The sequence below is a fragment of the Penicillium digitatum genome, chromosome 5 (genome assembly GCF_016767815.1).
Source record: "Penicillium digitatum chromosome 5, complete sequence".
Lineage (NCBI taxonomy): Eukaryota > Fungi > Ascomycota > Eurotiomycetes > Eurotiales > Aspergillaceae > Penicillium > Penicillium digitatum.
In genome coordinates this window covers 306,058-323,526 of record NC_089388.1, presented here as the reverse complement: position 1 = coordinate 323,526, position 17,469 = coordinate 306,058, and the positions used below count along the sequence as shown (strand labels likewise).

The 17,469-nt window shown below is 49.0% G+C and overlaps 8 protein-coding genes across 8 annotated transcripts; 6 read left to right on the top strand and 2 right to left on the bottom strand.

The window, feature by feature from the left end:
• Positions 1-964: 964 nt before the first annotated feature.
• Positions 965-3,290, top strand: Pdw03_1334 (Glycerol-3-phosphate dehydrogenase, mitochondrial; the record flags this gene model as incomplete). The annotated part of the gene is made up of 4 exons (XM_066099880.1): positions 965-1,395; positions 1,516-1,775; positions 1,831-3,159; positions 3,214-3,290. The coding sequence occupies 4 exons, from the start codon at positions 965-967 to the stop codon at positions 3,288-3,290; spliced, it is 2,097 nt and encodes a 698-aa protein (XP_065957607.1).
• Positions 3,291-3,562: 272 nt separating this feature from the next.
• Pdw03_1333 (Glycerol-3-phosphate dehydrogenase, mitochondrial) lies at positions 3,563-5,277 on the top strand (the record flags this gene model as incomplete). Its single annotated transcript, XM_014679687.2, has 7 exons — positions 3,563-3,726; positions 3,777-3,790; positions 3,842-3,914; positions 3,968-4,661; positions 4,715-4,912; positions 4,980-5,123; positions 5,176-5,277. 7 exons carry the CDS (start codon positions 3,563-3,565, stop codon positions 5,275-5,277), a joined length of 1,389 nt encoding a protein of 462 aa, XP_014535173.2.
• A 1,822-nt stretch (positions 5,278-7,099) lies between these two features.
• Positions 7,100-7,402, bottom strand: Pdw03_1332 (Coiled-coil domain-containing protein 25; the record flags this gene model as incomplete). Its single annotated transcript, XM_014679688.1, has 1 exon — positions 7,100-7,402. One exon carries the CDS (start codon positions 7,400-7,402, stop codon positions 7,100-7,102), a length of 303 nt encoding a protein of 100 aa, XP_014535174.1.
• A 3,013-nt stretch (positions 7,403-10,415) lies between these two features.
• Pdw03_1331 (Coiled-coil domain-containing protein 25) lies at positions 10,416-11,293 on the top strand (the record flags this gene model as incomplete). Its single annotated transcript, XM_066099879.1, has 5 exons — positions 10,416-10,488; positions 10,544-10,583; positions 10,640-10,644; positions 10,757-10,831; positions 10,893-11,293. 5 exons carry the CDS (start codon positions 10,416-10,418, stop codon positions 11,291-11,293), a joined length of 594 nt encoding a protein of 197 aa, XP_065957606.1.
• A 603-nt stretch (positions 11,294-11,896) lies between these two features.
• Pdw03_1330 (Golgi matrix protein, putative) lies at positions 11,897-13,789 on the top strand (the record flags this gene model as incomplete). The annotated part of the gene is made up of 6 exons (XM_014679690.1): positions 11,897-11,930; positions 11,977-12,080; positions 12,136-12,555; positions 12,608-13,323; positions 13,375-13,481; positions 13,548-13,789. 6 exons carry the CDS (start codon positions 11,897-11,899, stop codon positions 13,787-13,789), a joined length of 1,623 nt encoding a protein of 540 aa, XP_014535176.1.
• A 332-nt stretch (positions 13,790-14,121) lies between these two features.
• Pdw03_1329 (Guanylate kinase) lies at positions 14,122-14,972 on the top strand (the record flags this gene model as incomplete). The annotated part of the gene is made up of 5 exons (XM_014679691.1): positions 14,122-14,134; positions 14,213-14,317; positions 14,389-14,496; positions 14,555-14,685; positions 14,736-14,972. 5 exons carry the CDS (start codon positions 14,122-14,124, stop codon positions 14,970-14,972), a joined length of 594 nt encoding a protein of 197 aa, XP_014535177.1.
• Positions 14,973-15,344: 372 nt separating this feature from the next.
• Pdw03_1328 (Septin) lies at positions 15,345-16,672 on the bottom strand (the record flags this gene model as incomplete). Its single annotated transcript, XM_014679692.1, has 6 exons — positions 15,345-15,683; positions 15,738-15,951; positions 16,022-16,159; positions 16,214-16,295; positions 16,351-16,479; positions 16,537-16,672. 6 exons carry the CDS (start codon positions 16,670-16,672, stop codon positions 15,345-15,347), a joined length of 1,038 nt encoding a protein of 345 aa, XP_014535178.1.
• A 302-nt stretch (positions 16,673-16,974) lies between these two features.
• Pdw03_1327 (mitochondrial 54S ribosomal protein bL32m) lies at positions 16,975-17,420 on the top strand (the record flags this gene model as incomplete). The annotated part of the gene is made up of 2 exons (XM_014679693.2): positions 16,975-17,314; positions 17,383-17,420. 2 exons carry the CDS (start codon positions 16,975-16,977, stop codon positions 17,418-17,420), a joined length of 378 nt encoding a protein of 125 aa, XP_014535179.2.
• Between the last annotated feature and the right edge of the window lie 49 nt (positions 17,421-17,469).

The following is a 17,469-nucleotide window of genomic DNA, read 5'->3' as shown; positions in this document are numbered from 1 at the left end:
GGCCTTGTGGGTACTACAACACCTATGTCGAGAGAACCGATGACATCCTGTTCACCCAAATCAGAACCCAACCTCGAGGGATTGGCAAGGTGGGGCCTAATCAGCAGGAAAAGCAAAATAAGCAAGATACATGTACTCCGTACTCCGTACCCAGGGGGAATTGAACAATTCCAACCAGTGGAGTAGAGATCCAAACAAAGTGTTCATAACGGGCCCCCTGGGCTCCGTGGCCCGGATGGGGCTGTGACTGGCCAATGTTCATGGAGCTCTCAGTCAGGTGGCCACGAAGAGATTGATCGAGTCCAGACCCTTGGAGGTAGATCTGCGGCCCCGGAGATAAAAACGCGGGCCCTGGAACACGGAATTTCCCGACGTCAATACATTTCTACTCCTTGAAGCCCTGAATACGGACACATCCCCTAGAAGCCGAGAGTTGGGGAACTGGAGTGGAAAAAAGGGGATGTTTCTTCGCGTCATGTGTCGGAGTAGAGACCCGGGAGCATTAGCCAATTGAGAAGAATAAGAGGCGCATAGCCATCTCCACTGCCCAGCTGTTCCAATGAGCTTGCTCTCATGACGCAGACTCGTGACACCCCTGTGTTCGTAGTGGAAGGTGTAGCGATCAGGTATCTGGTTCGGAGTACTCTGTACCTTGAAGATTGTCGCAAATCTTGCCTTTCGTAGAGTGTTGTTGCGTTGATAAAGGGAATGAAGATATTCCCATCGGGGTTCCCGCCTTCCTCGTAACTCCTTCTCTTAACTTCTCTTCTCCCCTCCCCCATTTTCTCCAATTCTCCTTTCTCCTTATTTTGGCACCTATTCCTATGAAGGACGAAACCCGGCATATTTGATCAATTTTTATTTGAGTGTTGGGAAAACCCCCCCCCCCCCCCCCCCCCCCCCCAAAACAAACAAACACCATCACATCACATCACATCACCGTACATTCGGAACACCGCAGATAATGGCCGCTCGGCATTCGCGCAAGCTCTTAAGACCGCTCCTCTACACATCCGCCGCCGCCGCTGCCGGAGCAGGTGTTCTTTACATTTCTTACCGTCCACGAAATATTCCGGGTCTCGAAGCCCCTGCCGTTCCTCCGCCAGGTTACCGTGAAGGCAAATTGGTCCCGCCCAGTTTCCCTTCAATCAAGTCTCGCCTTGAGCAAATTCAGGATCTCAAGCGTAGTAACGACGAGGAGGAATATGATCTGCTCATCATTGGTGGCGGAGCCACCGGAGCTGGTATCGCACTAGATGCCGCCACCCGAGGCCTGAAGGTCGCGGTAGTGGAGAGAGATGATTTCAGTTCGGGTACCAGTAGTAAGAGTACTAAACTGGTACACGGTGGTGTCCGGTACCTTGAAAAGGCCGTGTGGGAGTTGGACTACAACCAGTGAGTGTCTTTCTCGTTCTTTTCTCTTTGACGCTATGTGGGGGGGGGGGGGGGGGGGGGGGGGGGGGGGGGAGGTCAAAAGAACCGCATACCAGAGCATCACTGCTAATAATCGTATAGATATGCGCTAGTCAAGGAGGCTCTCAGAGAGCGGAAGTATTTCTTGAACACAGCTCCCCATCTGTCATCTTGGCTGCCAATCATGGTGCCTGTTCAGAAATGGTGGCAGGCTCCCTATTTCTGGGTCGGCACCAAGGCCTATGACTTCTTGGCTGGTTCCGAGGGCATTGAGACTTCGTACTTCCTAACCAAGAGTAAGGCCATTGATGCATTTCCCATGTTGAAGCGTGACAGCATCGTTGGAGCAATGGTGTACTATGGTGAGTCGCGAACTTGGACTCTGCGAAGATGTGTTTTGGGCTAATTTCCGACAAGATGGTGCACACAACGACTCCCGCATGAACGTCTCGCTCGCCATGACTGCTGCGCTCTACGGTACCACAGTGGTCAACCACTTGGAGGTCACCGGACTGAACAAGGATGCATCCGGCAAGTTGTGCGGTGCGCGCGCCAAGGACATCGTCACAGAAAAGGATGGCCAGGTCGCCAAGGAGTTCAACATTCGTGCCAAGGGTATCATCAACGCCACTGGTCCCTTCTCTGATTCCATTCGCAAGATGGATGAGCCCAATGTCAAGGAGATTGTGGCCCCCAGTGCTGGTGTCCATATCATCCTGCCTGGTTACTTCAGCCCCTCAAACATGGGTCTGATTGACCCTTCCACCTCGGATGGACGTGTCATCTTCTTCCTGCCGTGGCAGGGTAACACCATCGCTGGTACTACTGACCAGCCCTGTGAGATTGAGGCCCAGCCCCAGCCCACTGAGAAGGACATCAACTGGATTCTTTCGGAGATTCGTGGCTACATCGCCTCAGATATCACCGTGGACCGAAGCGACGTCCTTGCTGCTTGGTCTGGTATTCGTCCCTTGGTGCGCGATCCTAAGGTGAAGAACTCGGAGGCTCTCGTCCGCAACCACCTGGTGACCGTCTCGCAGTCTGGACTATTGACTTGCGCCGGTGGTAAGTGGACTACTTACCGCCAGATGGCTGAGGAGGCTGTAGATGAGGCGGTCAAGGTATTCAAGCTTAAGCCCCGTCAGCTTACCACACTTCCCGACATCAGTGGTGTCGGCGGAAGTGGACTGGTTGCTGACGGTGCCGTTCTCGACGGTAGCTGCCAGACGCATCAGGTGCGCCTCATCGGTGCCCACGGTTTCTCCAAGACCCTCTTCATCAACCTTATTCAGCACTTCGGTCTTGAGACCGACGTGGCCAAGCACCTTACCGAGTCATACGGTGACCGCTCATGGCAGGTTGCTGCCTTGTCTTCCCCTACTAGCGAACGTTTCCCCGTGCGCGGCTGCCGGATCTCCCCAATGTACCCCTTCATTGATGGCGAGGTCCGCTACGCCGTCCGTCATGAGTATGCCCAGACCGCGGTCGATGTGATTGCCCGTCGCACCCGTCTGGCTTTCCTGAACGCCGAAGCCGCCCTTGAATCCCTCCCCACTGTGATTGATATGATGGCAGAGGAATTGAAATGGACCACCGCTCGCAAAGATCTCGAGTGGAAGGATTCCTTGACTTACCTTTCGTCCATGGGTCTGCCCAAGAGCTTCATGGGCCTTTCGCGTCATGATGTTCAGAACGGCCGTGTTACGCAGGTTGACGACGCCGAGCGTGCGACTTTCTCTCGTGATGGTATGTTTTAATTTTCAACCCAATTCAAAGAACCACGGTGCTGACCATCCCCAGAACCTCCTGCAGACATGATTGAGAGTGACGTGCGTGCTACCATTGCAGCTCCTGCAGCAACACCTTCGCTCAATTAGATGACTTGTGGTAAATGTAGACCGGGCTTGTATAAATAGAAGCGTTCTTTTTTTGGGTTCCAAATTTGATTGCTTGTCCTTGGCGCCCTTTAAAAGAGACGTTGGGAAAAGACCCCAAGACCCTGAAATGACGCTTTCCAAAGGACACCCATTCACATTCGGAAAGTGCCACACCCGAACTTGCTAGTAGTTTCAGCTTCTTCAACTTCTTCAACCTCCTTAGTCTCCTCAACCTCTTCAATTTCAGTGCATTGTATCAACATTCGCACATAATGAAGCCCAATCAGTCTGATGTTGACCTCCAATCGCTGAGCTTTGTGAAGCCCAAGTTGCATTTGGACAAAGAGTCTGTCTTACCAAAGCCAGAGTTGGCGGAACAGGATCCCTTTGGCGATGAAAGCCAAGCTGGCGTGAAGTACAAGACCATGGTCTGGTGGTGAGTGTTTCCTTTTTCGATAGACAGGGCAAAGCTCATCCTTTCAACAGGCAAGCCGGCATGAGTGAGTCTATGTCTTGCATACTGCTCAGCTTTCTCTAACGTACCTGGTCAGTTATGATCGCAGAAACTATCTCGCTTGGTATTCTCGCGCTGCCCAAAGCGCTTGCAGTACTAGGTCTTATTCCGTACATTCTCCTCCCCCGTTGACTGCAAAGGCTGAGCTAACCTGTTTGTTCAGCGGTGTCCTAGCCATCCTTGGGGCTGGGATAATCTCGACATATACTGCATATACCATTGGGCAATTCAAATGTCGCCATGTCCAAGTGCACAGCATGGCCGATGCTGGTGAACTTCTGATGGGAAGGACCGGACGGACTACATTGGATGTGGCCCAGCTCATCTTTTTCGTGTTGGTGATGGGGAGCCATGTCCTCACTTTTTCGATCATGATGAATGTCCTCACTGAACATTCCACTTGCACCATCATCTTTTCGGTTGTCGGTTTACTCGCATCGTTCTTGCTGACCCTTCCACGGCGACTTGAGAGACTTTCTCACATCTCCTCCTTGAGCTTTGTGAGTATCGTGGGAGCAGTACTCACTGGTATGATTGGGGTCACCCTTGTCAAACAAGGACCAGTGCATGTCCCGGCCTTTTCGCCTTCGCCCAAATTACATGATGCGTGCCTTGCTATTGCAAATATCATTTTTGCGTACGCAGGACATGTTGCATTTTTTACCCTTTTCTCTGAGCTCAAGGAGCTCCATGACTTTCCCAAAGCCCTGGCGCTTCTGCAGATGAGTGAAATGATCTTGTATACTGTGTCTGCCATTGTGATATATGCCTATGTTGGGCCGACTGTCAGCTCACCTGCTCTCAATTCTGCAGGACACCTGTTTCGTAAGATCTCTTACGCAATCGCAATACCAACGGTGCGTACCTTTTCCTCGTGGACCTCTTCAAATATGAGCTAATCACTGGATAGATTGTGATCGGGGGTGTGGTGAACGCCCACGTTGCCGTCAAATTCATTTACGTTCGTGTCTTCCGGGGAACCAATTCGATGCATAGCCAGTCATTCATGGCACGGTTGGCGTGGGCTGCAATAAGTGCGGCGCTTTGGATCTCATCTTGGATCATCACCGAGGGAATACCGGTTTTCAATGATGTACTAGGGCTTGCGGTGTGTACTACCTATCTGACTCTGGCCCTGACCCAACCTCGGAACGAGCACTGATTATTCATACTAGAGCTCCTTATTTGCCAGTTGGTTTTCATTTGGTCTACCTGGGCTATTTTGGCTCTATTTGAACCGGAATTGTTGGTTTTTGACCTGGCGTCAGAGGGTGTTATTTGGCTTCAATATCTTTCTGGTGTTTCTTGGATTTCTCATTGTGAGTTACATTCCTTTGTGATTGCCCAGATCGAGTTAACTTACGCCACCAGTGCATTGTCGGGTTGTATTCGTCCATTCGGTCGATCTTTCACAACCTTCGCGAAAGTGTTGGGGGAGGCAGCTTCTCATGTGCTGACAACTCCCTCTACTGAGGGAAACTCAGAGCCACCGAAGTTTTGATTTGGGGGGGGATGGTTACTTACCCTTGGGTGACAGCATTAGCACGGTTGCAGGTACGAGGAACATGAGACGCAGAGAACTATCCAGCTGCATTGTATGTGAATCAATTGAGTTCTCTTGCACAGTCTTCACGGATGTAGGCGACCACGTAAGTAGCCGAGACTCTGCAGCTGCTGTTCAAGGGCCGAGTGGACATGTGCCGGACATCACAAGGGATCCTTGTCCTGGAGCAAAGTGTACTTTCAGGAATTGCAGGGAAGACAAATTACACCTTTCTGAACAAGGTTGATTGGCGTGGAGAAATAATAGGATGAGACTTCCGCCTCATGCAATTGTCCTATTAGGAGGATCAGGTCATGCCCTGAAGTTAGGCGAGATAGTTGTGACCACGTCGGGTTCCTGTGTTACCTCGGGCAGTTGGCATCACGTGATTGAGTTTACATCATCTGGGTTCATGTTCCAACACTGAACTATATATATAAACTATAAATATAAAATACATGTATCTATGTATATGTACATACACATATGCGTATATACGGCGATTCTATCGACCGACACAAGTCCTCGTGGCCAGGTTAGATCGAGGCCATTTAAAGCTTTTTTTTATAGCAAAAAGCGAGCGTTGACGACTAAGATAGGGGAGGGGGAATAGTAAAGAAAGCCCAAAATTGCCAGACATTATTATGTATGTGGATAATGCTACATAATAAGACACTAACAGTACGTGGCTCATACCGGCGCACTAATGAATGACTCGCAGCCGGGTAAACCCCCTGGGCACTAGTGGCCTCGGGGAATTGGCTACAACTACTCCGTGTGCTCCGTATGAAGGTCATATACCCGTTAATAGCACCATATCGGACTAAATGAATATGCTAATATGGTATCTAGACTGGATGAATATCGAGAAGTGAAATACAAGAAAAAGAGAAGAAAAGAAAGAACGAAATCGAAACAGACACAGAAATAGACACAATAATTTAATCCCAAAAAAAGTCAAAGAAGCGGGGATATAAAGCAAACCCCGTGGTCCAAGTCCATCATGATAGCTACATATGTACTAGGAGCGATAAGTGAATTATAGCACCAATTCTGTGAATTCTCAAATTATATTGGGTTCCCCTCTTTTTTTGCGTAGAAGCCCGACGCATGTATTGTGTCCCAATCAAGACAGGGATCAAGGCCAGCCAACTCTTCTTCCCTGTACACCAAAAGCAAAAGGGTGTAGAGGAAAAGTGGAAATAACAGCAAGACATGCCGTCATCACACCGCTTTCTCTAGAACTGGAGAGAAGGGTGTGTAACCAGGAAAACCCAGTACTTGGATTTGTTGGATTTGCTGTGTATTCAAGCCACTTGGATTCCCAATCCCAATGACCTCCCCAAGGCAAATTCGGACCCCATCACTTTTTGCCTTGCACGGGACTGTAGAACAGCCGTGTTGATCTTTGCGCGGATTTCACATGGGAAGGAAATGGAGGATTTCCGGGTGGGATCTGACTCTAGTTTTGGCTCTGGTCTCTGATCGGTTCGAAGCTGGAGCGGTGTCATAGGATACTAGTATCAGCACCAAAACCAGCACCAGCATCAGAACTATGTGCAGGTAGAATAATATGGGAGGATATCAATGGGCCTCTTGATACTGGACACTGGGCACATTCGAATCTCCACCCGGTCCCTGGACCGCAAAAGTTCCAAAGACATCATGCGGGATCCCACCAGAAAAGAGAATGGAAGACCCTCTCGACTAGTGCAAACGTTGTGTACCGATAAGCAGACAATTCCAGCGTAGCTAGTTGGCTACACCATCGCAATTCGTGGTTCCTTGGTAATTGTTCCAGAAACGGGCCACGGCTCTCTGGGCCACGGGCGAGCCGCGGTAGCGCGTAGTGAGGAAGTAATTGAACAGAGCGAACTCGTCTGGCGTGAGCACATAGCTATCTGGTTGGGCCTGGATGCGATTCCAGAGTTCGGTAATAGCCGCCTCCAGGACGGCGGCGGATTGGGTATTCATGGGGCCATATTCGCATTCCCGAGCGTGTTCTAGGGCCTGTCGAATCTCCGGCCAGCTTCTAGATAGAGGAAGGTTGGGCATCTCGTTGAAGAGGGAGGATGCTTAGGTGTTCAGCTGTGATGGGTTGTGTTTGAGAGTTGTAAGAGAGTTTTCAAGATCGATCGTTTTTTTTTGGGAGGGGGGAGGAGGAGGGGGGGGGGAAACTTGGGGGAGAAAAGGGACGATGTGCGTCGCGAGGGCTCGACACAAGCGAAATGCGTTTCAGGCCAAGTAGAATGCGGAAGATGAGACTGCACAAGACCAAACTAGAAAATGCGAATCTTTTTTTTCTCAAAAAATTAAATGGGAACAGGTGTGGAGCAACGGGAGAGGGGGAGGGGGAAAAACCGGGCCAGTAGTTCCGAAATGCGATGTTCATAAGTGTGACATGCGATAGAAAGGCAAATGCAGAAGGAATTAGTTGACCTCAAGGCTGTGGGACGAGGTTCAGAAACACATCGGACTTCATTCCGAAATTGGAGTCAACAAATGAGTAGTCCCAAGGAAGTACTCCCGTATATCTCCCCTTTCTCCAAAAGAGACTTCAAATGGGACCATCGGCGAGACACCTGGAAAGACACATAATCCACAAGGCCACACAAGAGTGGGTATAGTTTGCATGGGCTCGGGATTGCGCCGCTCCCTTGGCGTAACGGTTTTCTCGGGCAATTTTAATGACATGCTCCAGCATCGACCCAAGCTAGGACCCAAATGAGACGGTGGAGACGGTGGAAACCGTTGCGAACGGTAAGATGATTCGTCAATGATTTATAGGGTTCAAGGGTCAGGGTCGCCTAAAGCCGTCGATTGTGAGGACCAATTGCGGTTGGTGGAAAAGGAGGACATTAGTGGCCCCAGAGCAATATCCGGTGCATCAGTGAAGTGGAACCCGGCCCTTGCGGTCCTTTTTGAGGCTCGTGGGACTTGGATCCGAATCTTTCCAATCATTGCCGATTTGGATATAAACACTGCGTTAGCGTGTTCCTTTCTAGCCGGATTTCCCACTTCTCAAATTAATCCAATTGGTGAGATGGTTTCGGCCGGTGATCTTGCTCTTCGGCCATATTTGGAGTGATGGATCGTGCCGAGACATCACCCAATCCTTCGCTTTCGGTCAGAAGAGTAACCTGATCCCCGTTGTTCGCCCGAAAAACGCTTGTCTCGCGAATCCCAAGATTGCCGTGTATCCTCTCCGATGCAGTTCCGTCACATTAATCACATCCTGTAGGGACCCCGAGGTCACATTCGATTCACTTTTAATTGCTTTTTTTTTGGGTGGGCGCAATTGTCTACCCCCTTTTCGACAGAGGCAACGTGGCGACATGAAATGATATATCTGGTGTATTCTGGCGCGTGAATGAGGCCCAATCCGATCCCATTTCCCCCGAATCTATCGAGTTTGCTGAAATCACGTAAGTAAGGAGATGGCTTAAGAAGGAATCTAGATGGGAAATGGATTGTTCAAAAGCCAATATTTGAGAGGATGCATTTCGAGTGTCCACTCTAGAATCCTTTTGCCAGGGGGAGAGAGAGAGAGAGAGAGAGAGAGAGAGAGAGAGAGAGAGGTGCAGAAGAGAAAGAGAAAAAAAATAAAAGGAAAAGCGGGATGTGCCCGCACAAAGCCCAACTTTTAAATGATGTCGTTTTTATCTCTCAACTTGATCAGTTTCCTTTCCTTTTCTCTTTGTTCTTAGATTGTCCCTACTAACTCGCAACTCTAGTGGCTCTAGCTCTTCTAGTGGTAATTTATGCGGCTTCTTATCAAAAGAACGACGAGATCTACCAAGGAGGGATGATATTTTCCCGACCTCGGCCGTATGCAAGTCTTATAAGGCTATCGTCTACAATACAAGTTGAAGTTGTTTTAGGGGGTAATCCTTTGACTATACTCAAAGTCCCGTTGGTCCCCGATCTGCGAGATTTAATGCGACCTTGGGTTAATTACGAAGAACCTCGCTACACACAACTATACATGTGCCACACACGATATCAAAACGTAGGCTGGAATTCTCTGTGAAGATTTCAAAGGGGTTAAACCTATCTATGATGGAAGAAGCCTCTCAAATTGTGGATACCCCATCGTCCGAGCTACCTTAGCCTGTACAATATAAGTACTCGGTGAAGATCTAGCAGAAACTTCTGTTAGCGATCACTGGGGAAATGATCGGGTCAGAGCAGCATCCCCCAACCTACCCGGGACGGAGAAAGATCTTCCGACCTCTGATATCATCGCCTTACCATCCTGACTATCTTGACCCTTTGAGTCTCTTCCGATATCAGCGTCTTTTCCTAGAATAGCTTTTGTTGAGGGAATGATGCTGATCTGATACGGAATGAGATTACTGATCAATTGTGCCAATTGCTTGTCGAATGGTAGCATTCACGATAGAAGTCAATATGGCAGTATCAGCTCAACGTCCGTCTTGGCTTTTGATTGTTATTGTCTGACTCTACAGATGAACAGCCCCCAGGCTACTTCTAACGTACTAAGCTCTGGATTCTTAAATCAAATATGAAAGCCTCGCTCGTTTTGATCGTTTTGCTCGTTGTGCTTCGTCTGTTCAGCCTACGGTTCTATTATCAAGTTGCGAAGTAGAAACGGAAGTGTAGGTTTTGCCTATCGAAGCCAGGTGAAGATTGTGAATTCAAGTCTTTTGGACTACACTAAAGCCGAGGCTTGTTTCAGAAGATCTGTAGGATTTCCGAAGAAAATTTGTAGAGTGTACTCAGTTTCTTGCTCTTGCTTTTGATACAACCTGTGACTACACCGGTAGTGCCCGGATGCAAGCTCTTTCTGATTGAAATTGGCACAAAAATCTCAGCTTAGGCGATTGGACCTAAAACTAGGAAGCAGAAAGTCCCACGTTTATTTTTTTGACATATCGAGGACGAAGAGGACGAGGTTCGAGACTATCTAGTGCTGACTAAGCCACAGATCGGGCCTGTGATGAAGACTCCCCAGCGCCATTTCAACTTCTGACCGGTGCCGAAATTGTTCGAACGCAATTTACCCGAACAAGGTCATTTGAAAGAAGACAGGTTAGGTATTACTACCATGGTTTTCTATTTCACATCGACTGTCGTCGACCCTTCCGCCTTTATCTATGTGGGCAAGGATAAATACGAGAGTATGCCACCCGACTTGGTCAATCTAGGGAAACAATCTCCTAACAATGGTGTCAGACGAGGATCTCATAAAATATGGATTGGACAATGATGTCTGGTATGTCTCCCGGTATATATTTGTAGATCATAGGGACTGATATTCTTGCGCAACAGGGTTGGTCTTTCCCCCTCTGACTTGCGACAGCGCCAAATGCCTTAATACCTCTATACACCCGCAGTTCCACGTCGACAATTTGTCAAGCGCACACGTTTACGTACGCCTTAGAGAAGGCGAGACGTGGGACAACATTGCCCAGCCGCTTTTAGAGGATTGCGCCCAGCTTACAAAAGCGAACTCCATTGAAGGTCGGTCCTCGACGAGGAATCCAAGCGTTTGGTACCGATGTGAAGATTAATATCTGGATAGGAAACAAAAAAGATAACATCACTGTTATCTACACACCATGGTCAAACCTAAAGAAAGACGGGTCAATGGCGGCCGGTCAAGTCACATTCCATAATCACAAGCTGGTCCGCAAGGTTTATGTTAAGCAGCGTGAGAACCCAATCGTCAACCGTTTGAATAAGACCCGAGTCGAGAAATATCCGGATCTCCGAGCTGAGAAGGAAGAGGACACAAAGAAGAAGCAGCGCGGTGACCGCAAGGCCCGAGATGAACAGCGTGCGAAGGAGAAAAAGAAACAGCAAGAGTACGAACAGCTCAAGTGGCAGAAAGATCATGCGTATGATGATATGTTCACGGACGAGAATTTGGAGGCTAGCAACAACCAGGACCGTGATGAGAATTTCCTCGACGACTTCATGTGATAGGGATTGGCGTCTTTTCTAATGGAAGATGATCCTTTACTGTGTGTTACTTTGAACAGCCAGCGAAGGAAAAACTATACCCTTTACATACTACTATATACCACATAACACTCACTACGGAGGACAATTGACGTGAGCATGACCAAAGAGTCCTGCTCTTCTCCTGAAACCTCTTTCAATCTACTTGGATCATACACGATGAGGTATGAGGAGATAGACAAAAGGGCTTCACCAACCCCCGACACCTTACATACTGTCAGAAAATTCGCAGGATTCTTCATTCAGGAACATGCACCAAAGGCGAAATGGATTCCCTGAGCATACTATGGGAACTACAGGCTCGCAGCGTACCCTATACATACATAACTACAGAATATTGAAAAGATCCAAGCATGGCAAGATACATACAGACTAAATAAACAAACCTAATTAAAAACAAAAATGGAATTAAAAGGACATCCCTGCGAATGGAGGTTTATATATTGATCATCCTGGCATAGGGCGGAAAGGGCGCTAGCCACGGGGCTGTGTTGACAGCTTACCCGGTAATCTTGAGAATTCACCATTTTCCTCCCTCTAAGGTCTTTTTAAACACCACACAGCATGAGTGAAGGAATTCCACCGTCTGCTAATCCAAGTAAGGACAACCCTTGTATGAATTGGAACCCACTGACCTCGCAAAGGCGCGAAGTCCAAGAAGAACAAGAAGAAGGCCGCAAAAGCAAAAGCCGACTCCAAGACCGACGAGCATCCAGAGGATGCGCAAGTCAATCACAATGTCCCTGATGTATGTAGTGAGCTCCTCCCTGATTGTCATTGCACCTTTGCTGAGACCTCACAAGGACGAGCCTCATGATTCCAACCAGGACCCCATGCAAGTGTCGGAATCCAACGGCGCCAACATCGACACGATAGAAGGCCGTCTACCAGATCGGTCTCTCAATAACCAGGAGCCCGTAGCTGCGAGCGATGCCCCCATAGGAACCGATATCCAGTCTGATCCCGCTTCCGATGGCACCGAGCCAAAGGACCGATTCGATGCACTTGTTCGAGATCGCGACTCGTTACGCGCGGAAGTAGCCGACATGCGAAAATCATTGGAGGAGATTCAGTCCAAGCACACCGCGGACATGGAAGCTCTGCAGGAGAAATTGAACGATGCGGAGAGCAAAAAGGAGCAGGCTGAAACGCAGTTCCAGATGCTCCTGGAACGAGTTAACACCATCAAATCGCAACTAGGGGAGCGGCTCAAGGAGGATGCTGTGCGTGCATCAAAATCTATTGCTCGGCTATTTGGCTAATCTTGCCCTACAGGAGGAATTATCCCTAGCGCGCTCACAAATCGAAGACCTCGAAGACGAGAACAATAACTTGAAACATGAGCTCGATTCAAAGTCCATCCAACTGTTAGAACTATCGGGCGACTCAGCAGAAAAAGAGAAGGAGTTGTCCATTCTTCGGGACCGGACAAACTTATCCCAACAAAATTGGTTGAAGGAGAAGGAAGAGTTGCTCGAGCAAGAGGCCTACCTCCAGTCAGAGTTTGAACAAGCGAAGGAGGCTATGCATAACTGGGAAATTCTTGCCATGGAGGAGAGATCTATCAGGGAGAACCTGAATGAGAAGGTCGGGGATCTGGAGGAGCAGCTCAGCAACCTAAGAGATGGTTATGAACGAGCCACCCATGAACGTGATACCCAACAGTCAACAGTTGACGGCCTCCAGCGGGCTTTACAGGAAATTCAAGTGGCGCGAAAGCAAGAGCTGCGGGAGCTTGTCGAGAGCTCTGATTCTCAACTCGAGGACCTCCGGCGCTCTCTGCGGGAAGCACAGAAGCAGGCCACTGACGCCGATGAGGGTCTCCAGAATGCCCAAGAAGAGATTGAGCGAGTCCGGCCGTTTGAGAAAGAGGTCAAAGAGAAGAACCTTCTCATTGGCAAGCTACGGCATGAGGCAGTTACGTTGAATGACCACCTGACGAAAGCCCTACGTTTCCTCAAGAAAGGGAAGCCGGAGGATAATGTTGATAGGTACGGTCTTCTTACCCCAAGCTACCTCAATTGTATGCTGACTTCATATAGACATATTGTCACCAACCATTTGTTGCACTTCCTTGCTTTGGACCGATCTGATCCGAAGAAATTCCAAATATTGCAACTAATTGCCGCACTCTTAGGCTGGAACGATGGTAAGTCCTGCAACTTGCAAACTGCAAACGCAGAGCTCGTCGAGCCTATCTGATTGTTGAAAATAGAGCAACGTGAACAGGCAGGTCTTGCCCGCCCAGGGACCTCGAGTATGCCCGGGAAGCTCCGAGTCCCTGGCACTCCCCTCCGCACCCCGAGCACACCAAACCTGGTGACGGAGTTCATGGACAATGGTACCTCCAGTAAAGAGTCGTTAGCTGAACTATGGTCTAATTTCCTGGAGCAAGAAGCCGAGGTGGGTAATATGAATCCATCGCGACGCGGAAGTCATCAAGGGCCTCCCAAATGATAGAATACAGAAACATATGTATAAAGCAGGAAAGTCATAGAACTTGGATATTGATACTTTGGTCTTTTTTGTACAATGTATTCATCGAGGTAACTATAGTTAACCATAGATGTATAGATAGATGTACCACATAAATAGCCTAAGGTGCCAAGACATTCGACGATTCCTTCCGCCCTATTAAGAGGCTAAGCTGGATTGGGACGGGACAAAGCCGTCTTCAGCTAAATAATTGCTTTCACATTTATTTCAATCCTTATATGCCTCTCTTGTCCTTTCGTACCTTCCTAGCGCTCTACAGACCATTCGTCCGTGCGACTCATTCTGCATCTACAATGGCCTCCACTGGTAAGTGAAGATGCAGCATGACAGAACATCACCCCACGGTGCGACGCAGACAAACTGACAAGACCTCTTTTACAAAAGCTTACCGCCCTATTGTGATTTCGGGCCCATCGGGGACCGGAAAGTCGACTCTGCTCAAGCGATTGTTCGCCGAGTATCCTGATGCCTTTGGTTTTTCTATCTCAGGTCAGTTCCAACAGCGACAAGGGAAGGGAACGAATTCGCGAACAGCTTTGCTCACACCCATCCTGGAACAGAAACCACTCGATCCCCGAGACCCGGCGAGCAAGATGGCCGTGAATATAATTTCGTTACAAAAGACGCATTCCTCGACCTAGTGGCCAAGAACGGGTTTATTGAACATGGTGGGTTACTCTGCTAGCTATAAGAAGAAGATGGGACCTCAATTAACCGGCCAAGCAGCTCAATTCGGCGGAAACTACTATGGGACGTCAGTCCAGGCCGTCAAGAATATCGCCGAGAAAAAGCGTATTTGTATATTGGACATTGAGATGGAAGGAGTCAAACAAGTGAAGCGGACGGATCTCAATGCGGTAGAGTGTCCTAGGATACCCGACTTTGGGACTTTGCTAATGATTACTAGCGTTTCTTGTTCCTTGCACCACCTTCTCTCGAGGTGCTGGAGCAGCGTCTTCGTGGCCGTGGCACTGAAACCGAAGAGTCTCTACAGAAAAGACTCACCCAAGCCCAGAACGAGCTTGAATATGCAAAGCAACCTGCGGCTCATGACAAGATCGTCGTTAATGATGATTTGGAAAAAGCATACTCTGAGCTGCGGGATTGGGTTGTTGACGGTGGTAAGTTCGGTGCTGCGCAATAGTACACACTACTTTACATTATAGTCGACCCCATGGCCAGCAAGGCGACGGCCCCGTTCAGTGTCTTTTTCCATCCAAGAATAGAAGTTTCTCTCGTCAAGTTAATTAAGAAAACTAAGTACATGGAAAGCACCAGAGATGGCACAAGCACTGGAGTGCCAATTCTCTTTTCCCCCGGCAATGGAAGCTCGATGGTTCTTCCCAGAAGACACAAGATGGGATGTAGGATACAAACGAAAACAAACGCAAAAGAAAGGAACAATGGGATATCTGCAAGGGCCTGCTGGCGTCAAAAGAGGACAGTAAGTTTTCGGAGAGGGCCGTCGTGCAACGGTCACAGCGCTCGCATCAGACATGAGAAAAGATCACAGAATTTAGTATCCGTTCATGGCTGCGCGCTGCGAGTTGCGGCTCAGCTCCCGGTCCGCGGAGGGGCTGATAGGTCGGCTGCCACCGGTGTGGCCACCGACAGCGCTGCTTTCCTTCAGGGCAAGCAGCTGCTTGGAACGGAAGGTCTCGTAGTGGATCTGGCTGGTAGTCTCGACCAGATCCTGAAGGTGGGTGCGGGTCAGGAAGTTGCGCAGGTAGATGAATTCACAGTGGTTCTCGTCCTCGACGTTGATGACACCCCAGCGGTTCTGGCGGCCGCGAACCTGCTTGCCATTGACAACAATGGTCTTCTCACTGCCGACAACCGAGAAAGGAATGATGTCCTAAAACCAGAGGTTAATATGAAGTTATAACAGCCCTGCCGGGGTCGAGCATACCTTGATCTGAGCGTTGATAGCACGCTCCTCATCATCGAGCTCATCATTATCGTAAGGGTACATCTTCAGGTTGTGGAAGGAAAATTCCTCCTTAATGCGCTCCTTGAACGCCTGACGCTCTTCGAGGGTGAGAGAGTCGGACTTGGCAATAACGGGAACAACGTTGACGACATCGGACAGTTTCTTCAGAACAACGATATCGATGGGCTTGAGACTATGCGGGGTCAATGCGTCAGTCCAAAAGGAGCTATAAGGAAGCCGAAGAATGGACGAAGCAAACTCACGCATGACCGGAGGGTTGGATGAAGAACAAGCAGCAGTGAACACGAGTATCTTGGATGTAACGCTCACGCTGAGCGGTAAGTTCCTTGCGGAGGTATGCCGAGTGCTGATCCTTGATATACTTGACAATGGGGTCCCAGCTGATTCTGATTAGCTTAGACCTAGTGATTCCAGCGTGGTGGGACTCAAATTACCATCGGTCATTGTTAACCTGGTCACCGTAACCAGGTGTGTCGACAATATTCAAGCGGAGACGGACGCCGTTCTCCTCAATAACTAGACACTCGTCAGCTACTCCACATCGAGAACATTTCCCCCATGATATACGTACTGTGCGACTCTGTCTTGATTTCGGTGGTGGATCGAACGGGCTCGGAGGGAGTCAGACGGCCCTTCGAGTCAATCAGGTGGGATGCGAAGATAGTATTGACCAAAGTCGATTTTCCGAGACCAGTTTGACCTATCGCGTAAGAGATTAGCCAAAGCTTTTTTAGCGAAGGTATTGCCCAACACATACCGACACACATGACATTGAACTGGAAACCACGCTTCAACAGCTTGCGCTCGATTTGCGAGGTAATGCTGTCAAAACCGACATGGCTATGGGGAAAAACAGTGGGCTGTTGAGCTGACGCTGCGGTAGTAGCGGCCATTATGAACTGAGAAAGAAATTAAATCTGGGAAACAGAATAAGAAGCCCGCAATTCCCAAAGAGACCCGAAGAGAAAGAGAAGTATGGAGTATGTAGATGAAGCAAGAGCACCCCTTATTATCGTCCTTCCGAACTCAGGGGTGGTCTATTCCTCATTGGGACTAGCGTATCTCCACGAGAAAACTACCAACTTTCGCTTTTGCTTCATTTGTGATCTGATGATAGCCCCTCTCACATACCAGCCGAGATTTAAGTCCACTATTTTTTTTCCCTTTCTTTTCGTACCTGAACCCCATTATTACAATGGCACTACGCCTCCTCCCTTTTGCTCCGGCAACCATGTCGCGCTCACTTCTTTCTGAGTCTCTCCAATTCCCCGGACTCGTTCGCTTCTTCCCGATCACACCCATCGCGACTAGCGGATTCCTACAACCGGTTTCGATCGCTCTCAATATCCCATCTCTCCTCTCAGATCTTTGGGATTCCGTCCTGCGCGCTGTTCCTAAGAAGAAGACCTCCCACATGAAGAAGCGTCATAGACAAATGGCCGGTAAGGCTCTCAAGGATGTGAAGAGTCTGAATAAATGCCCGGGTTGTGGCCAGATTAAGCGTGCCCACCTTCTATGCCCAACCTGTGTCAAAGGTAGGAATGGTGCCCAAATCTGGAGGCACGTATGTTAAGCCGTTACAGAAATGCTGACCATTCAACAGACATCAAGGAATCGTGGAGGACCCTGGATATGGCATGAGAGAGCACTATAGGAGATTAGGGCTTGCCTTGGAAGAATCAGGATCAAC